Raw genomic sequence first — 18,999 nt, 5'->3', positions numbered from 1 at the left:
TCCTAGTGACAAGGGCTCAAACCCTTTCCATCATTGTGGTACCTTCCCGTGATGCTCCACCAATGCTTTCAGGCATTTTTGAGCCCTTGAGAAAGAATCAATTTGCAAGATACAGCTGGAATGAATAATGTTCCAATCCCATCATGGGGTCCACCAGAACATCCCTTTGAACGTCCATACCTCTGTCCTCCATTGCACTCTCGATGCTCTTCAACATTGCTTCAGCATCTTGGGCCCACTGGAGTTCACGATCCAAATTCATACTCACCGGGTTGCCACTCTCGCGTAGACGCCCGCATACTTGTCTCACTCGGTCGATCGAGGAGCACGCCAGTTGCACATGGGTCGAGCTGTTCAACTCGCTGTTGTCACTGCCACGAGCATGTAGGCCTCTCCATTCTCCCGAAGGTAGCTGGTTGGGCGTCAGCGACCGACCTCGCACTAAAGTGCTAATGGAAAAGCCGGGCATGCTCCCTGCTCGAGCAAAGGCTAATAGTAGCTGTGTTCTTGCTTTCAGCAGCTCGAAGAGGGCGCCGAAGATGTTATAGCTAAGGGGTCGATCTGGGCGTAAGGTCCAATTCAATAGAGATCGCTTGGCCTCGCTAGCATCAGAGAGAGCTCGACGCATCACGGTTCTGGCAGAGGAGTTGTCCTTCAGAAGATAATGAAGCTGGTGGTTGTGTATATTCTTGCTATGAAGCATGAATCGGGACAACCCGTGGAACACAAGGCCAACATAGCTTATGTATTGGAGGGCGATTGCTCTCTGAGCGCGTGACCGCCCGACCAGCGTCCACCGGCATTGGCCCAAACCCTCAGCTGCCAGAGGCAGAAGCTGGATGAAGGACATTCTGCCAGAACGTAGCTCACCCAGCGCACGAAGATGGTAATCGAGAATCTGCTTCAATATGTCACCTGCACTTACCGTTCGACTTGGCGCAATGCGGCAAAAAAGTGCGTCCGACTTCGTCTGCAGCATGCCGTGCCCTCCAGGAGTATTGGCAGTGACGTCGGTTCGTTGAATGTAACCCGATGCCGCACCAAGTGTCTCAAGGATCTGGTCGATCACTAGACATCCAGACCTGCTTCGAGCTTGGTAGGTAACCTGGAGCTCATGATAGCGTTCCACATGCTGCCATACGATGTGACATACCAACAGCAGCCTTAGGCGATCTGCGCAAAACAGGTTGATGCAAGTAGGAAAGAGTACAGCCCTATCGTTGTTGCTCCGTAGATCGATACGAATGACCGAATATTTGTTTGGGAAAACCTTCATCGTTGGGTGCATCGCCCGAGCTCTGCAGTCTTTGAAATAGTAATCCAGTCGTCTCTGCAAGTTCCTACCCGTCTGTTTGGACGCGTTGCGGAAGAAGCGAAGCTCAACGAAAACACATTTCATCCTAATGGTATCCAGGAACACTTCTCTTGACGCATGGTCGATCGCGCCAAACTTGACATTGATCTCTTGCAAAGCTTGTGGATACGGGCTGCCAGTTAGTTGAGGTGCAGAGAATGCGGCCTCCTCCATGATGCGGGATTGTAGTTCGAATGGGAGGTCGTGCCATCGAGACCTTGGTGTTCCGCTGTGCTGCGCTGGTGTCCTCCCGAAGAGATGAAATGGCGCATTCGACTCGCCTTTGTGTTGGTTGCTTTGCAGCATGGTCTAGAGGTTTGCTTGCTACAATCAGTCCCTTCGCTGTTCCGAAGAGTTCGGTCTCGTGGGATCGTAATAGTGATTTGCGTTGACTGGGCAAGAGCGAAAGACGGTAGGTTCAGACTCAGTCGGGATCAAAGATATGTGATTGCGAAAGGCTGCAAGGACAATGAAGTCGCAGCTTGAGTGCGGAAACATTTGGTGTTTGGTGATAATCAACGTCGCAGAAGTGACACGGAAGTTCATCACTGCTTGTATTTCACTCTTTCACTCCAACGGCACGCGTTTGCAATCTTGCCTGCACACTTGCACTTTCCAGCAGAGGCTCCCTACCCATGCGTTATGCATGAACGTGAGGAGTCGCTGCCTGAATGATTGTGTCACTAAGATCATGTACCACGGTGATCCGCCTAGTCAAGTCAACTTGCAACATCCACAGCCCTCGGTGCCAATCCAATATTGCTCAACGCGTCTCGTACCGTAGGTAGGCCAATCTCAGAGGCCTTGGAACCCCTCCTTAGGTTCCAGAGCCAGACAAAATCTTCGTTCATCACCTCGAGCGCCTCTCGAATGCCAGCTTTATGGTCCATCAGTGGCAACAACATGCGCATAATCTCGTCATTCGTGTCCAGTGTCAGTCTGACGTTGCGGATAATACTGACAAGTAGACCTATCAGTGAGCTCAGGACCAAGCCTTGACTCGTCCTAGTGTTGTCGGGTCGGATACTTATTGTTTCTGCCATGCTCGGCTTCGCTGTCGGGGTTATGTCGTTGCCTTCGGGCTTGACGACCTCAAGATTCACTGGGCCAGTGATGCGAGCCTTCGCTGCGGGCGTCATGCCAGGTTTTGAATGGCTTTCCCCTCTTCCATTTTCTGCGTCTGTCGACGACGAGTTCACCTGCGCCCTGACCTTCTTAAACAACCGAACCAGCTGCTGGAAGATCTCTTCTATTCTGCTAGCCATGAAATCACCTGCGCTCTCGCATAACACAGCCATCGTATCTGCCGCAGCAGCAATATTGTATGCCGTCTCTTCCTCTTCACCTTGTTCTGCAAAGAGCCTGGACACGACCACTGGCCATATCGCGTTAATCAGCGGCAGAAAGCTATTCTCATCCCTGCTCAGAAGAGGCGAAACATCCTTCAGCAGGTCCAGAAGCAAATGTCGAACACGTGGGGATGGTGATGCAAGATGCGGGACCGTTGATGTTGCTATGTTTAGGAGTAGTGTATGGCTCTTGCTAAGTTTTTGCTCTTCTTCTTCGGTCGATGGCTTCATCGGCGCCAGCTTGTCGTCGCACTCGTCATTGGCCATAGCTTCAAGGTCTTCATCATCATCACCAGCAGCGGCGGACTTAGGGAAGCTGGGTCCATCAAGATTTTCAGTCCACGGCCTATGAGGCGCCTTGCCGGGTGGCTCGTCTGCTGGTCTGTCAAAATCGACCTTCCGACGTTTCCGGGCTCGGAGGTTGTCGAGGATGTCACCTGTGCTTGAGATTGCAGCGGGTGTCTTGCGATGAATTGGCGCCTCTTTGCCTTGCGTTATTGCGAGCTGTGGCTGTTTGATAGACACATCAACCATGGCCTTGAGAGTACTGAAGAGTGTCTCTACCCATTGAGGATACCCGTGGTAGCTGTCTAATGCCGCAAAGACAGACTGTATGAGATCATCGAGATAAGGCATCAGTTCTGCGCCGCACAAATGTACCATCATTTGAAGGATTTGCGGTGCTTCCGGTGACAAGCTGTATGTGTTCAGTTTCCACGCTATAGAGTTGACCAGATAGTCAACATTCGAGATAAGGAGATCGGTCGTAGAGGCATACTGGCAGGTCTGTGCAAGTTTGTCGAGAGCCGTCATGGCATGCGATCGAAGGATCGCATTTGGCGAGCCAAGGAAGGAGAGTACCGGATATAGCGTGTCCATAAGCTCCGGCCGGTAAGAGTCGCCAGCAAAGGTTTCTGCATACAGAGTGACCGTTTGTATTGCTAGAGCCTGAAGCTGCCAGTCATACCTCTCCTCGGAAATTTCGGCAAAGACAGAGGAGAGTAGAGGGAGGGTGGTCGCGTGCAGGTCGGCGAGAAGTGAAGATCTGCTTGCACTCTTATCTTGGGGATCCGTCGGGACCAGAAAATCATCCATACTCATATGGTTCGAGCCGTCGCTGTCACCATTAAGTAATTGTAATGCTAACCAGAATGAGGCTAATCTCGGCGCCCCTTCTGTATCAGCTACAGAATTAACAAGCCATCTTGTGGTATCTGACTGTTCGGGACTCTGCCGTATAACAGTGAAGAGCTCTCTCAGGCGTGACAGGGTGTCTCGTTGACTTTCATGGTTCAGTATGAATTGTTCGAAGGTTCGGTGTTCGGCAGGCTTCGCGCTGACTAGGGCATTAAGTGTGCTATGGTTATCATTCTCGAGCTCAAGTGCCTTTTTTGGCGTGTCTTGTACCATGTTGCTGATTCCACTTAGTAATAGTGGCATCAAGTCTTGAACCACAAAAGTCATGCCTGACTGCGACTCCACAAGCAGCGGTAAGGCGGCCGTCAATTTCTGCAGAGCCATCTGCTTCGGCCTCTCATCCTGCGCTTGGAATAATCGAGGCAGAGATCTCGACCAGTTCAAGAAGCTTGTCTTGAGCATTTCTTCGGTTTCAGGATAAGCTATGACTAGATGTCTGCAAGTAGACCTCGTGCTTTGATTGTCCGGTCCAGCAGAAAGGATAACGAGCGTTTCAAGCACTATGGGTACTGATTCTGCCAGCGTCGTGCGACATTCTTCGATAACCATAACGCATAATTCTTCCAAGGCTCGGTTGACCGCAGGACTATCGTGCATTCTCAATCTAGTCACCTGGATGAGCGCATTCTTCACTTGTGCAGCTGTAGCGCTTAACCACGACTCGCCTAGTGCTTCCTTCTCGTCGTTAGCAGAGGAGTTGAGCGCGACTGCGTCTGCTAATGTCTTGTGTAGTATGCTGCGAAGCACTTTCAAGTTCGTAGTCAAGACTTTCTGTGTTCGTCGTGCTTTCGTGCTCGATTTCAGTGCTTTCGTTAGTGATGATGCTGTCCGAGGGAGCAAACTGGCCAGGAAGACGCGGCTGTGGATCACTGTGATTAGCTGTAACAAGACCTCGGACGCCGAAACCTGCACCTGATCGGAAGGGCTTTCTGTGACTGCTTCAAGCAGAAGGTAGAACAGCTGGTCAACCACGTTTCTGGTCCCCTGATCCTCAAACACATTTGCACCGCTCGATGAAATGGCCAGCGCTCTGACGACAGCATAGATACACTGGAAGGATGCGATCTTGAGTTCATCGGTCGCAGGCTCAGTCTGTGCGCTTGGTCCTGCTCCGGCAAGCATGGACATGAGGATAATCAACTGCTTGCCAAGCTCTGGCACGAGGGCTTGTCGATAGCCGTATGACACGAGTATCGTGACAGATTCGGCCGCAATCTCAAGACATCGTGGTGAAAGTCGTTTCGCTTCATTGAAGACCTGTTGGGCAAGAGGGAAGAAGGCATATTCGGCTAATTTGGGATCGAGTTGATTTGATTTCGCTAGTTCGTTTAGTACGTCTCTGACTGCCTCGAGTGCTCGCAGAACATCTTTGATGGACGCGTCTTTCGTTCTGAACCTCAAGGCAATTGAACTCAGGTTGACACATGGTGGTTTGAGCTTGGCTGTGATCAGTGCCTCGATGATGGTATCTGGAAAGACTTTGACCAACCTTCAGAAATGCTTGCTGACGTTGAGCATTCATCGCGAGGCATGTTCAGACAGTTCATGCCTCTATGCTACCACATACTCAAACGAGTTTCATGATGAGTTGGATCATGTATACCTAGGTAGGAAGTGAAGGCACGACTCGGAAAGACCACACCACTGGCAGGGCATGATTCGATCACGTGACACTCACGGAGAGACTGGCGATGCCTGCTACACGATGTCGATTGCAGCCGTATTGTGGGTGTGTGGCAGCACCTCAGAACAGTAGTGGATTACATGAAAATGGTTCACAGATGGGATGACACGTTCAGACCGTGCATGGGACAGCGACTACGGGGCGCTGTGAACTACTCGTCAAGAAGGCCTGTTGCTGGCTGAACAAACAGCGGGTAAAGCTGGGTATCTATCGAGGAGATGTTCGTACACATTATAGTCTACATGACCTGTACAGTCTATATCAGGGCCTGGCCTCTGAACATGGCGTCCCTAACCTCCCTCACCACATCCTTTCGATCACTTTTTCCTACCAATACAATACCCCGTCCCCTCCTGTTCATTCGTCCCAATCTGCCAAGCCGGTGGATAAAGTCAATCGAGGTATGGGGTACATCGTACAGAATGGCGTGCCGTACGGCCAGCGTATCAATACCACGCGAACCCAAATCTGTTGTCACCAGTACTTTTGTGTTGGCCAGCTTCTTGAAACTCGTCGTTTCCTGTGGCGGTCCAACTTCGATAGGCACAAAGTCCCTCTTTTTATTTTTCAGTTCGCCCTCAACACGGCTGGGAGATGTAAAGCTGTCGAGTATGTCGCCACGACGTGCTTCGGTGGTGTCTCTTGTCAATGCGACAGCGTCAACGCCCTTTGAAACGAGGAACTGCTGAACTTCCTCTGCCTTCTCGCGCTCGTTGACGAAGACAATAATGTGCTTGACAGTGTGGGTGGAGCCCGTATCGTCGTGCTCGGCTTTTCCAAGCTGCCAGATTGCGTCTGCGCAGGCTAGGGTCCGGTTACCGCGATAAGGTTCCTTGTCGATGTCAACTACGCCGAGCTGAACTCGTCGAGGAACAGAGTGAAGTTTGGGCGTCACTAGACGTTTCATCATTGGGAAGCGATTGTCAATGAACTTGTCGAGCGATCGAGGGATTGTGGCCGAGCACAAAATGAGTTGTTTGAGACTCGATGCGGAACGGTCAATAATGTCGAGGGTGATGTCGCGGAAGGAACGGTCGAACAGGGAATCTGCTTCGTCGGCGACTATGTAGTTTACCTTGCTGAGTATGTGAGGTTCTTTTGTTGCTATGCTTGCGATGAGATGGGGCGTCGAAACAATGATGTCGATACCATTAGGGTTGAAGAGACGGTTTCGAATAACGTAGGGAAGGTTGGAGGCTGATATGCTGGCTGAACGGTATTTGATTGTATGGGCCATGATCTTTGCAACCTTGCCAACTTGGTCGACGAGTTCGGAGGAGGGGAGAAGGATGATGGCTCTGGGACGGCCGGTAGGCGAGTCAGGGTCCTGACCATGGGCTAGCTTTGGGGGATCGACTTCAAAGATGTGTTCGGCATGGCGCTTCTCTTTTCCTTTTGCTGCTTTCTCGGCCTTGTGGGCAGCTTCGGCTTTCTCGATATCTTCTGCTGTTTTGATGTGGTGTATTATAGGGAGGAGGTAGGCTAGTGTCTTGCCCGAGCCAGTCTCGGCTGCGAGGAGGAACTTGTCGTATTGATATTCTCCTGTCTTCTTGTTCTGCACTATCTCACCCTTCTTGCTGAGAAGGGCAGGTATGGCCAGCTTCTGCGCTGGAGTAGGGCTGACGTAGTCGAGGTAGCCTAAGGCCTGGTTGTAGAGGGCATCGATGATATCCTGGCGTACTCCTAACTGTTCGAAAGTTTCAATCTTGTCCAATTTGTCCTGCAGTGTTGTCCTCGCAGAGTAAGACAAGGAAGCCAGAGCAGTCTGCATTTTCAAGGCATGGAACAGCGGTCGATCATCTTTGTTCTTGACGATGTGTTTGCCCGTTCGTTGGGGCGCTTCGTCAACTGGCTTGGGTACTCTTTTCGTCGCTCCGGATGGGTATAGTTCTCGTAGCCTTGGGCCGGGATCTGATCTGTTCATGCCGCCAAATGGGGTCTCCTGTTTTTGCTGTTGCCTCGACTTGGTGTTCTTTGATACATCATCCGCTAAGGTCATTCTCGTGGGCTTCTTCCGTTGCTTCATAGCGGAAGCCATCCTCCTTTGACTGCGACATGGCTGCTGCACTGGTTGAAAGGCCCTTGCGAGCGCCCGCAATTCGCAGCTCAAACACAACGCCGTCCCCGACATCTCCGAATGTCCTCCAGAAGAGAGCGCGATTGACTGTGCCAGATGCAGGTGTGATGGTAGGGAGGCGGCGCATTCAAGAAATTATTACGGAATGCACATGGCAGTACAGTAGGAGATCATTCATGCCTCAGGCCTCAAGCACGTGTCGCGTCGGAAGATTTCTGATAAGATAAGCAATTCATCAGCCGGAATATCAACACGGCCGGGTGTCTCATGTTCGCCTAAAAGTTGGCCGCGACCGCCAGGCAGATCCCTGTAAAGTCCTGATCGTTTCCTCTCTCTTTTCTTCGGTCGCCCATGACAACCGAACTTTGAACATTTGTTTGGCCTCTAGTCTGTCACCCCATGTTCGTCGTCGAGTTTCGGCATAGCCAAAAGACTCCATTGGCCTTTTGTAACATCTCTAACACTGGTCGCTTTCCTGGCCGCAGCTCCTTCTCTTGTAGCTCTTCAACATTCTCACTGTCAATCGTTCACATCGTTGTAAGAGTGCAGCTGGGCTGCTTGGAAGCGAACGAGGAGGCCGCCACTACCACGACATTCCTCCTCACATCATCCCATCCTTCTCATGGTCTAAGCTCAACGACGACACATAGCTATTGTCGATTCCACCAGTCAAGATGGCTGCGCAAGTAAGTTACTGTTCTGGAGTCAACGTGTTTGTGATCAATCTAACGTGCGCGCAGGTGCCACCACTGCGAGTGCAGAAGGGCACCAACAGCACAAGCTCGTCGCCCACCAAGAATCTATCGTTCGCACAGAACCGGCCACTATCAGAGTTGAGTCCGATGGCTCTACGCAGGAACTCTCCTAGCTTTCCTGGAGTATGTTGCTAAGTATTTGCCATGGAGCAGCCACTAACAATCCAACAGCACAGTTTCAGCAAGCATGAGTCGCCATCATCTTCACCTTTCAACAACACTGCATCGCCAAAGATGTTCTGGCAAGGTCGCGATCCCAACTCTCCTGTCTCCGAGAACCGATCGCCATATGACAACTTATCTCCTACCAAGCGATCATCCATCGAGAACCTCAAGAGAGCCTCGAGAGTCAAGAACAGCTCCATGTTCGCCAAAGAGCAGCAGAATGGCTACGATCCGTCTGCGCCCAAGATTCTCGACGGCAAACCATTGCGCACCTCTTTGCAAGGAAATGCCTTTGGTGGTAAAGGCACTTTTGGAAGCAGCACTGGTAGCAACGGCACTCCTACTCCAACTAGCCCAACAAAGCCAGAGAAGACAATCGCCCACGATCTCGTCACAAAAGAAGCCATCACTCCACCGGAGAAGTTGGACTCACCAGTTTACAATCACGTCGCGCCTCTCTCTCCAAGCAAGATGCAGCTCTCCCCCACAAAATCTTCACTCTCGAAAAAGACTGGGGCCAGCTTCAGACCAACAGGATTTGACCCATCGACTGGAATCTGGGAGGATGAAGATGATGAAGAGAAAAAGCTGCCTCAAGGACGAGGTCTGCACCGCCGTGGGAAGAGCGTAACGTTTGATCAAGCTCCTCCCCAGGTCAACGAATACGAGATGACCACACCAGACCCGTCTTCTGTCGCCTCAGGCTCAAGAGAAGGCAGCTACGAGTCGTTCGATGACGACGAGGAAGAATACAGCTATGAGCGCAGCTCATCCTTTGATCCGCACGACGACAGTTTCGACGCTTCGCTGGAGGACACTGAAAAGACTCCTGTTGTACTCCCAGAGGACTGGAGATTCATGAGCCCAGAGACGGCCAACACCGATCTCGTTCACGAGGATGAGGATGTCTTTGACGACGATGTCGGCTCTCCCGCTCCTGAAGCAAGACCAGGCATTATGCCTGCGCGTCCACACCAGTCAAGTGCTCAGTCAATCGACTCAAACGGCCAAGCAAGGCCATTGCCTCCACTACCACCGCAGCTGGCTGCTGATTCTGAGCGACCGTCGTCCCACCGTGACAGCCTGTCTGGCACACTTGAGCGCATAAGCGGTACTCACCGAGCTCTTCCATCTCCTCCACCAGCCGCAAACATAACCACATCTGACATTAGGCGAATGAGCAACAGCACCTTTTCTCTCGAAGAGCGTCTGAAGATGATGGCCCTGAAAGACTCCACACCACAAACAGAAGCCGACTCTCAGCGAGAGAGGAGAATGAGGAGGGCTACATCGAAGGACGCAAGCCCAATGCGCGATCAGTTCAGAGCTAGTGAGACGGAAGACGAGGAGCGCTATGCTACTCCAGACGCTGCTGCCGAAGACAAGACTCAGAAATCCGAGGACAGACGTCTGTCGCGCGACTTCATTTCTCAACAATTGCGCGCTGGACTGGACGACATCTCGAGATCAAACAGCCAATACTCGTCAGCAAGCTTGGATCCAGATGTTCCGATTCCTTCTCGCGAAGATCCAACTCAGACTTTCGACGATGAGTATGAGGATGACAGCATTATGGTCAAGGATGAACCTATCGATGACGATGAGCTGTACAAGATACCGGAGATGTATCGAAAGACGAGCTCTCAGCTCGATGCTGAAGATGAGGAAACAAGCCAGTACTCACAGTCGAGTGTTCAGCGATCCCTTGACCTCAACGGCGAGACTCCAAGAGCTCAGTCGCCCATCGGCGCCCGAAACACATCCGCATCTTCTGGAAGGGTATCATTGCCTGATTTTATGGATTTTGGTCAGGAGAAAGAGTTTGGGTTTGGCCTTGCTCAATACATCACGAGAAAGAGTGAGGAGCCAAACCAGAAACACGAATCTTCAGAGGTAGAGGGGCTCAACACCAACCTACCAGATCTGGCAGCGCTGCGCTCCGAGATCAGTCGACCATACACACCTGAAGAACAGCTCGAGCCACCCAGACCTTCCTATGCTCAAGAGGAGGAAATGTCGGAGCCTGGAAGTCCCTCTTCTGTCATTCGTCATCCAGTCTCTCACTCCGTGTCGCCAGAGTCCGATGACGATGTGTCTCTGACAAAAACAGACTCGAACACTGGTTCGACAGCGTCCGTAAGCGTCAAAGATTTCGCTCAAGAGCTTCGCAAGAACTCCTCGTTGCAGCCAACACCCGAGGCAGAGGCCCTTCCTTCCGAGACAGAAATACCAACGATCGAGGAACCACAAGCTGACGCACCCGCGCCCGAAGCTTCCGAAGCCGCATTCGACCCCCCGGAGCAAATAAACAGCCTCGAGCCCGAGAAAAAGCAGCCTAGCAAGCGCGTTAGCAGTCTGGTACAGCTCGATTTCCCGCGAGATGACACTAACGGCAGTCTCGGACTCAGCCTCGGCCTTGAGCAAGAATTCGACCGTGTCCTGGAAGCCCAAAAGGTAGCCTTTGAATCCTCCCTTAAAAATCTCTACCAGCCCTTCAATGGACGGTTCCCATCTGCTGAGCTTCCTGCCTCGAAGGGGCAAAGCAGTCGTCCAACCCTAGCCCCTGTGCCCCTCTTGCCCAAACCTTCCGGCGCTCGAGCCGCTCCCCTTGAGAATCATTGTGCTAACAGAAGTCCGAATCGGCAGAAGGGATATCTTATGCGTCAAAACACGAAGATTGTCGTGGCGACCGCGGACACCTCCATTGACGAACCACAGTCTCCGACTTTGGCAGACGCGCCTACCAGTCTGACGGTGCCTGATGCCAATCCAAACGAGGTAGTCGTATCTCCTCGCAAGACAAGTCAGCCGACATGGGTCGCTGAACCCTGGAACAACAAAACAAGGAGGCGAAGCATTCGTGTCAATGGTGAGGATAGCCCGAAACGAAAGGCAGGTACTGGTGCGGTACCGCCATTGCCAGGTCAAGCCAGCAATGTCAATCATGATCTCGGTGCTGTCGCCGAAGATGAGCTCGCTGAAGATGAAGCTGAAGAGTTTGAGGATGGTGCCGAGCGAGGCAGACTCTTTGTCAAAGTTGTGGGTGTCAAAGACCTACAACTTCCGTTCCCACAACGTAAGCGTCCCCGTGCTCTGGGTCAAATCCCTGCTGACCAGCCTGAAGAGGAACGAACCCACTTCGCTCTAACCCTGGACAATGGTCTTCACTGCGTCACGACCTCGTGGCTTGATCTTGCTCGGAGTGCACCAATTGGCCAAGAATTCGAACTTGTGGTGTTGAACGATCTCGAGTTCCAGCTCACCTTGCAGATGAAGTTAGAAGAACCTCCGAAGCCTGTCATCAGAGCAGAATCGCCGACCAAGGCACCTGCATCGCCTAAGAAACAGAATGCATTTGGACGCCTTTTCGGGTCGCCGAAAAAGAAGAAGGAAGCCGATCTTCGTCCAGCAGAGCCGCAGGCAGTTCGCCGACCAGTCACTCCTCCATCGGCTTACGAGCTTGTACAGGGTATTGTTGCCAAAGATGGGTCGTTTGCCCGAGCTTATGTATCCTCATCCGAGTTCGAGAAGCAATGCTATGGTCGACCAGTCACAGTTGACGTCAAGTGCTTTAATGAGTGGGCCATGGAGGAGGTGTCTGTTGGCAGCTCTCGAAGCAAGAAGGGTGTCGTCCAGCTGCGGCGGAGACCTCCATATGAGATTGGCAAACTCGAACTGCAGCTGTTGTTTGTACCAAAGCCAAAGGGCGCCAAGGACGAGGATATGCCCAAGTCCATGAACGGAGCTATCCGTGGTATGCGAGAAGCTGAAGAGAGACTCAAGCAACAAGCTGAGATCAAGGAGTTTGAAGGTCATCTGAGTCAACAAGGTGGTGATTGTCCAGTGCGTACTTCCGGTCTCCCCTCGGAAATAAGACTAACATGAACAGTACTGGCGACGCCGTTTCTTCCGACTAGTCGGTCCGAAACTCACAGCATACCACGAAACCACTCACCAACCACGAGCGACGATCAACCTTGCTAAAGCCGCCAAATTGATCGACGACAAGGCCAACCTAGCACAAAAGGAGGTTTCCACAAAGAAAGGCGGCAGGCGGAAATCCGCTTTCGCTGAAGATGAAGAGGGCTACATGTTCGTTGAAGAAGGTTTCCGGATCCGCTTCGCCAATGGCGAGGTCATCGACTTCTATGCCGAGAATGCTGCACAAAAGGACGAGTGGATGGCAGCTCTGTCACAAGTCGTTGGCAAGCAGGTCGCGACCCCATCCGGTTCAGCTAAGGGCTGGACTGAGATGGTCATGAAGCGCGAGAAGAGCACGAAACCCAAAAGCCACAGTCGACCGGAACCATCGATACCGCAGCGGCAAGACAGTCAGGACAAACAGAAGCAGCTTCCTGCCAGACCACCTATGGACAACAGACAGTCTTTCCAGAATGCGGTAATGACTGGTGCGCTGCAGACGCCTATGTCGCCGTCACAGCAATCTGCGATACCTCGACCTTCGGGCCACTCGAGAACAGAGAGCTACCAGACTGATCATGCTGTTCCGAGGAGTCAAGCTAATAGTCCGGTGAAGTCGAAGCCGGGAAGGGAAGAACGTCATAGGAAGACAAAGAGCATGTGGGGTTGAGCTTACTTTTCGACATCACAGCAACACATTGAAGATTGTATATCATTTGGCGCTACATGAGAGCGCATTACGATGATTGGGAATGGTGGGATTTTGCGGTCATGCCCAACAGTACATGGTTTGGTTCTTGTTTGTTCATGAGGGAGGTCGTTTTGCACATATAATGTTTCTGATGCGGGATGAGATGAGACACTGAGATCACGATGGGTTGTGATCAGGGCGCCGTAGGTGTCGCATTGATTGGGGTGAATGGTGTTGATGTGTGAAGTGCTCTGCGCATACTTGTTCATAGTCATGCTCTTGAATGAGAAAAGTTCAATAAATTTGGAAGCTCACGACGTGCGACTTCGTCTTAGTCAACAGCATTGCTGTTTTTATTCCTGACTGTCGCAGCGACTTCATTTCGCGTTGGACACATTTCCTACACTAGGAAAGGGTAGAGATCACGACACGACATGGTCTTGTGCACTTGCCGTCTGCAAGTCAACAGTCGATCTGATATGCGTGCACCAGGCGTCGACAACTCAGCGGGCTGCTATGTCCCTAACGATCGCCATTAGAGACGTCTTCTCGCTCTTCTCCGGGGCTCGGAGAACGCCGTCTGATAGAGTAACGAAGTTCCGCTGTCCTCTTCGTGGTTTAATAACCTGCTTCTATCACAGTTGCCTTATGTCAAAATCGCAACGTAGCCCTGTTCATAGGTATGCTTGCAACAATGATCTTGACTCGTTCAAGTCCAGGTACATTCCAGACTTGAGTAACAAATAACGATAATTGCAGGACAACAATCTATGGGTCCTTCTTGCCAAACAACGCGCCATCTTCTAGCTTCCTTTCATATACACGATACGTCCACTCCTCATCGTAAGGCACCATCGCATGCAACTCCTCCCCATACTTCCCAAGCACCTGACCCTCCAACTCCCGAAGTGCCTCAGTCATGTGACCCTCCTCATCGGTCCCGAAGTAACAAACATCCTTCAGCCGTTCAACAGCCCCATACACCTCCCCGGCATATTCGCACTCATGTTATAATACCTCACATAAAACTCCCCGTTGAACGCACCCGCAACCCTCCGAAAGGAACCCACCACATCCCAAAGGTGATCTATTTCCGCCATCCGTGCACCTGTCACAGGCACATCCCACTCCCCACCCTCCATCCGATCCATCCATCCCTCCATCTTCTCATCTCGATCCGCCACCCCCGCGAAATGAACGAGCAGATGCCCAGGTTCCACATCAGCCGTGTAAGCATTAAATAGGTGCTGCGGCATGTACACGACTCGATCGTGGTAGTCATCCGTCTGATTCAGGACGAGTTGCATCGCGACCTGCTCGGGCCAGGGGAGGTCGACCTCGGGGTTGAAGTAGTGGTATGCCGCGACGCGACCCGTATACTCAGCCATGTCTCTGCTGACGCGAACGAGAAATAACCCGTTGTTCAGACCGTTCAAGTCCTTTGAGAGGATGAGGTCGATTTTGTCCATGTGTGGTGGAGGGAGGAATGACTCAAGTGCGAAGCTGGGATTCAGGAGGATTGTGTCCGCATCGTGCCAGAAGAGGAAGGTTAGGCGTTGGGACTCGGGTTTTGCGAGTTCGGAGAGGAGGATCTGGAGAAGGTAGTAGATCTTGTTCCAGTAGCCGGTGTTTATGTCGTGGTGGAGGAGGAAGGTTGGGTAGCTGTGTTGCGAGGCGTGGCGGGTGTGGGTTTTGAGTGCGCGTTGGTAGGTTGGGTTTGTGGCTGCGGAGTTGACGAGCATGGAGACTTTGCCGATTTTGGCGGGGTGGGTGGTGTTGGTATTGATGTTGGTGGTGTGTGGTGGGCTGAGGGATGAGTAGTAGTCTTGGGCTGGGCGGTGGAAGGTCACTAGGGACAGAATGGCGAGGATGAGGATGCTGCTGGCGATGAGGTGGGTGAGTCGGGGTCTCAAGAGGTTGAGGTAGGGTGTGGAGCTTTCCATGTCTGTTGATGGTTGCACGAGCTGTTTGCCTTCACCGACGGCAGCTCTCCGGCCGTTACACGGAAGTCTTCGCGCGCACGCGAGTGTAGGTGCAACAGCTTGCTCGTTTGCGGGCTTGCGTGTTGTCTTGCCGGTCGGTCCCTGCGTCACGAAGAGTATGGTAACGTTAGAGGTCCGATAGGATGCATAGCAAGATATGCTTCCCAGATGGTTCAGCAAACCAATGTCCAGGAGGCACTCTGACTCAGCAATCTAAGCAGTATACCAAGTGGTATGGGAATGGCCGCGCCATAGTGGTGGGTTCTAGTCCACGTTTGCCACACTTGCGTAAACCCCTTTTGGGCCTATCATGAGCTTGTACTCAGGAGTCATGCTGGAGGGCCTGCCAAGTGTTTGAGCATCAGTTCTCAATACTCGTGGCAGTGCTTGTTGAGAGTGTTGTTGATGGGCAGAAACGTGTTCACCTACCGTGGCTGTTTTTGACTATATGTGAGGAGGCTGAGCTGTGCAGACGGTCATACTGCTCGAGATCCATACCAAGAAGAGCTATGTCATCAATGGCTTAGAGTATGTAGACATCTTGCACTCCCTAGCCTCAAGATCGCAGTAGCTGTCGTCGATGCGGGAATATTTCCCAATAGTGACATGTTCGAGTCAGTGGGTACTTACGATCATGTCCTGACATGTGACGCCCGAGGTGTGGTAGGGGTGCATTGTGCCAAGACGCCTTGAGCGGCCTTGGCGCTTTTGGTGTGCCAAGAGGGGGTCCTTCGGCGCTGACTTTGACGCGCAAGCCTCCTGTGCCAGTGATTCGTACTATATATCGGTGCTTCTGCCCACCACATTCTCGTTGCGCGCCTGATCCAAGCAATCTGCACGGGCAGAATGATGACCTTGATGACACTCAATGCTTTTCTGTCTCATCGTGAATGATCTCTTACGACGATGGGCAGAACTTCAGCTCCGTATCGGATCGACTCCATGTGCTGATGCTTACTTCATCGCGTCAACACTTACTATGAATGTGCTGCTGTTGATCTGACAGCAACACTTCGACCTCGAGCTGTATTCAGTCGTACTTTGAAACACGAGCCGTGTTTCGTTCGTTCTCTACTTACCGTACTTACGTTCCTTTTGCACAATCCTTGAGCCTTCGTTTCAGGACACTTACTTAGCTCACACCTTTCTAACGCCCTTACAGTCAGATTGCAAAGACCTCATAACAACCTTAGATAGGTTGGGAAGAAGGGTGTCGAGAACAGCTTCCCTTGACCATAAGCGGAGTACTACAAGCATGCAGCAAGAAGCCCTGCTTGGCTTGTCCGTAAGGCATGGTTCTCTAGTCCTCCTCACTCTATCGACATCGGCTCTCATACTCACCATGAGGTATTCTCGTACCACGCCTGGCCCACGCTTTCTGACCTCCACGGCCGTCGTACTTGCCGAAGCAATCAAATTCGTGATATCAACAGGCATATACACATATCGCAAAAGTGAACGCTCAGTACAAGAAGACGATCTCCTGGAGAAAACAATCGTCGAAGCAAACACAAAACTCTGGAGATCAGTCTTCAGTGACCTCTTCGGTAAAAGAAGCGACTTCCTCCTCCTTCTCATACCGTCCATTCTCTACACCATCACAAACAACCTACAGTTCATAGCTGCCTCGCATCTAGATGCTGCAACATATCAGGTCGCCTACCAGGGCAAGCTAATCACCACGGCAATCCTCGCAGTCATCATTGTGGGCCAGAAGCTCATCCTGATCAAGTGGTTTTCCATAGTCACACTCGCACTGGGCATAGCCTGCATCTCACTTTCCACCGATGCAACATCCACATCATCCGGACCCGCGAGAGCAGCGTCTGACCTCCAAGGTAACAGAAACATAGGGCTGCTAGCAGTCGGCGTATCCTGCATTCTCTCCAGTCTAGCAGGCATCTCCTTCGAGTTCGTCCTCAAGCGCCATCGGCGGACATCAACATCGACATCGACATGGCCAGAGCCAGACTACACAGCAATGTGGCAGCGCAACGCCCAACTCAGCCTCGGCGGCTTCCTCCTCGCCACAGCAGGCGCCCTCCTCTGGCACGGACCACAGATCCGTCACAACGGCTTCTCCCACGGGTACACTTCCATCGTCTGGATCACAATCCTACTGCAAGCATTCGTTGGCGTGGTGGTTTCCGTGGTCATCGCATCAGCAGATAACATATTGAAGGGGTTTGCAACCTCGCTGTCAGTCGTCGTCTCGACTTTTGTGTCGGTGTTTTTCTTTGATTTCGTGGTCACGAGGAACTTTCTGTATGGGAGTGTGCTTGTTTTGTTGTCGACGCATATGTACGGATTGCCTGAGTCGGTGGTGGCGGATCCGGATAGACCAGACGAGCTCGGAGCGGAGACCATGTGTACTTGCGAGGAGCGCCCGGGTTATTTGCTAGCACGTGAAGTAAGTGCAAGGAGCAACGAGGAATACGATAAGGCGGGGGAGCAGCTGGAGACGGAAGTCAATGACTGGAATGATGAGAAGGGAAAGCTGCTTTGGGGGGATGTATGACGCAGTTGTTTGGATGAGTAGAACTGTGCATGAGCCGTTGGCTGGTTTGAGGGCACGTTATTATCGTGGTGATCGATACTCTGTAGAATTTGCTATTTACAAACTTACGGGTAGACCTTAGTGGGAGCGATGCATGAAGATGTCAATTATTGTAGATGGGAGGCAAGCACGAAGGGAAGTAGCCAACAGGAACTGGATTCACCCACCCGGTGTTTGAAGGAAGACCTGGGACGGGCAGCCGGCTGTCACGGCGTTCTCCGTCACCCGGAGAAGAACGAGACGAGGTCTCTGAGGGCTAATCGTAGGATCTACAGTCGGGGGCCTAAAGTTTTTGGACAGATTTAGCGCGTTTTTACGCGTTCCTCACATCTTACCTTCCTTTTCACACCATAGCTCCTACTAGAAGGGTATTACAGCCTATTACTAGTAATCAGTAGAGAAAGAAGGAGCTAAAGGCTAGAGAGCGTAGTTAAATTAAAGGTCTACGCGTAAATAGCAATAAAATTCGCGAAATTACAAAGGCTGTCGGACGCGCGCCTTTCGTTATTAGCTATACCCTTTAATAATCTTCTGTACGCACCGACTAAGAGAGCCTTCCTAGAAGCGGCCGTCCCGGGATTTTAATAAAGCGGGACGAGACATATATCTATAGCTATATTCACCGTTATCCGTTAGCGACCTACTCTGAAATCCGTAGATTCTATAGGGTAACTTTTAGCGACCGCCCTATCCTTAAGATCCTTTAAAAGCGTAACCTAAGACACTAGCGATAGTAAGAGCGACCCCTTATTACGTAGGCGATTACCCGGGCTCGCTTTAAGTAAGTAAAGAAGCACCTAAAGTAAACCGAAGCTTAGTAGAAATAGGTTATTTCTTTTAACTCCGCTTCTATTAAACGAGGCTCTAGTATAAAACGTACATTTATTTAGCGCTTTATATCGGAAAAGCTTAAACCCGATTTTATAAGGCCGAAGGTAAAAGAGAAAGACCTTATCGTTATAATTTACGTAGCCGTTCGTTAAAAGGGTTATAAATCGATCGTTATAATAAAGAGAGACCCGGCGGTAAAAAAGAACGGCTACTTAGCTAATTCCTAGCGCTAAGTAATAAAGGAAATACTATCGCAGCTCCCGAAGGATAGTTTCTACCTCCTATAAGACAATACGCTAATTTAAACTACAAAAATATCTCGCGCGTAGCTAAAGAGGTATAAAATTATATAGATACGAATCCTATCGAATTTACCGGATTTAAATTATATTAAATATACCTAGCTACTACTTAAAGCTAAGCTATATAAAAATTA

The 18,999-nt window shown here is 51.3% G+C and overlaps 6 protein-coding genes across 6 annotated transcripts; 2 read left to right on the top strand and 4 right to left on the bottom strand.

The window, feature by feature from the left end:
• Positions 1-97: 97 nt before the first annotated feature.
• On the bottom strand, positions 98-1,528 carry PMZ80_000806 (uncharacterized protein; the record flags this gene model as incomplete). Its single annotated transcript, XM_064869256.1, has 1 exon — positions 98-1,528. The coding sequence occupies one exon, from the start codon at positions 1,526-1,528 to the stop codon at positions 98-100; it is 1,431 nt and encodes a 476-aa protein (XP_064734753.1).
• A 545-nt stretch (positions 1,529-2,073) lies between these two features.
• Positions 2,074-5,422, bottom strand: PMZ80_000805 (uncharacterized protein; the record flags this gene model as incomplete). Its single annotated transcript, XM_064869255.1, has 2 exons — positions 2,074-5,355; positions 5,390-5,422. 2 exons carry the CDS (start codon positions 5,420-5,422, stop codon positions 2,074-2,076), a joined length of 3,315 nt encoding a protein of 1,104 aa, XP_064734752.1.
• A 418-nt stretch (positions 5,423-5,840) lies between these two features.
• On the bottom strand, positions 5,841-7,583 carry MRH4 (RNA helicase; the record flags this gene model as incomplete). Its single annotated transcript, XM_064869254.1, has 1 exon — positions 5,841-7,583. The coding sequence occupies one exon, from the start codon at positions 7,581-7,583 to the stop codon at positions 5,841-5,843; it is 1,743 nt and encodes a 580-aa protein (XP_064734751.1).
• Positions 7,584-8,335: 752 nt separating this feature from the next.
• On the top strand, positions 8,336-13,172 carry BUD4 (Bud site selection protein bud4; the record flags this gene model as incomplete). Its single annotated transcript, XM_064869253.1, has 4 exons — positions 8,336-8,347; positions 8,402-8,539; positions 8,588-12,424; positions 12,471-13,172. 4 exons carry the CDS (start codon positions 8,336-8,338, stop codon positions 13,170-13,172), a joined length of 4,689 nt encoding a protein of 1,562 aa, XP_064734750.1.
• A 980-nt stretch (positions 13,173-14,152) lies between these two features.
• On the bottom strand, positions 14,153-15,136 carry PMZ80_000802 (uncharacterized protein; the record flags this gene model as incomplete). The annotated part of the gene is made up of 1 exon (XM_064869252.1): positions 14,153-15,136. One exon carries the CDS (start codon positions 15,134-15,136, stop codon positions 14,153-14,155), a length of 984 nt encoding a protein of 327 aa, XP_064734749.1.
• A 1,381-nt stretch (positions 15,137-16,517) lies between these two features.
• Positions 16,518-17,693, top strand: PMZ80_000801 (uncharacterized protein; the record flags this gene model as incomplete). Its single annotated transcript, XM_064869251.1, has 1 exon — positions 16,518-17,693. One exon carries the CDS (start codon positions 16,518-16,520, stop codon positions 17,691-17,693), a length of 1,176 nt encoding a protein of 391 aa, XP_064734748.1.
• Between the last annotated feature and the right edge of the window lie 1,306 nt (positions 17,694-18,999).

The sequence above is a fragment of the Knufia obscura genome (genome assembly GCF_036327395.1).
Source record: "Knufia obscura strain CCFEE 5817 isolate CBS 148926 chromosome Unknown scaffold_1, whole genome shotgun sequence".
In the NCBI taxonomy this organism is placed as follows: domain Eukaryota; kingdom Fungi; phylum Ascomycota; class Eurotiomycetes; order Chaetothyriales; family Trichomeriaceae; genus Knufia; species Knufia obscura.
The sequence above is the reverse complement of the archived record's forward strand: the minus strand, read 5'-3'. Positions and strand labels throughout refer to the sequence as shown.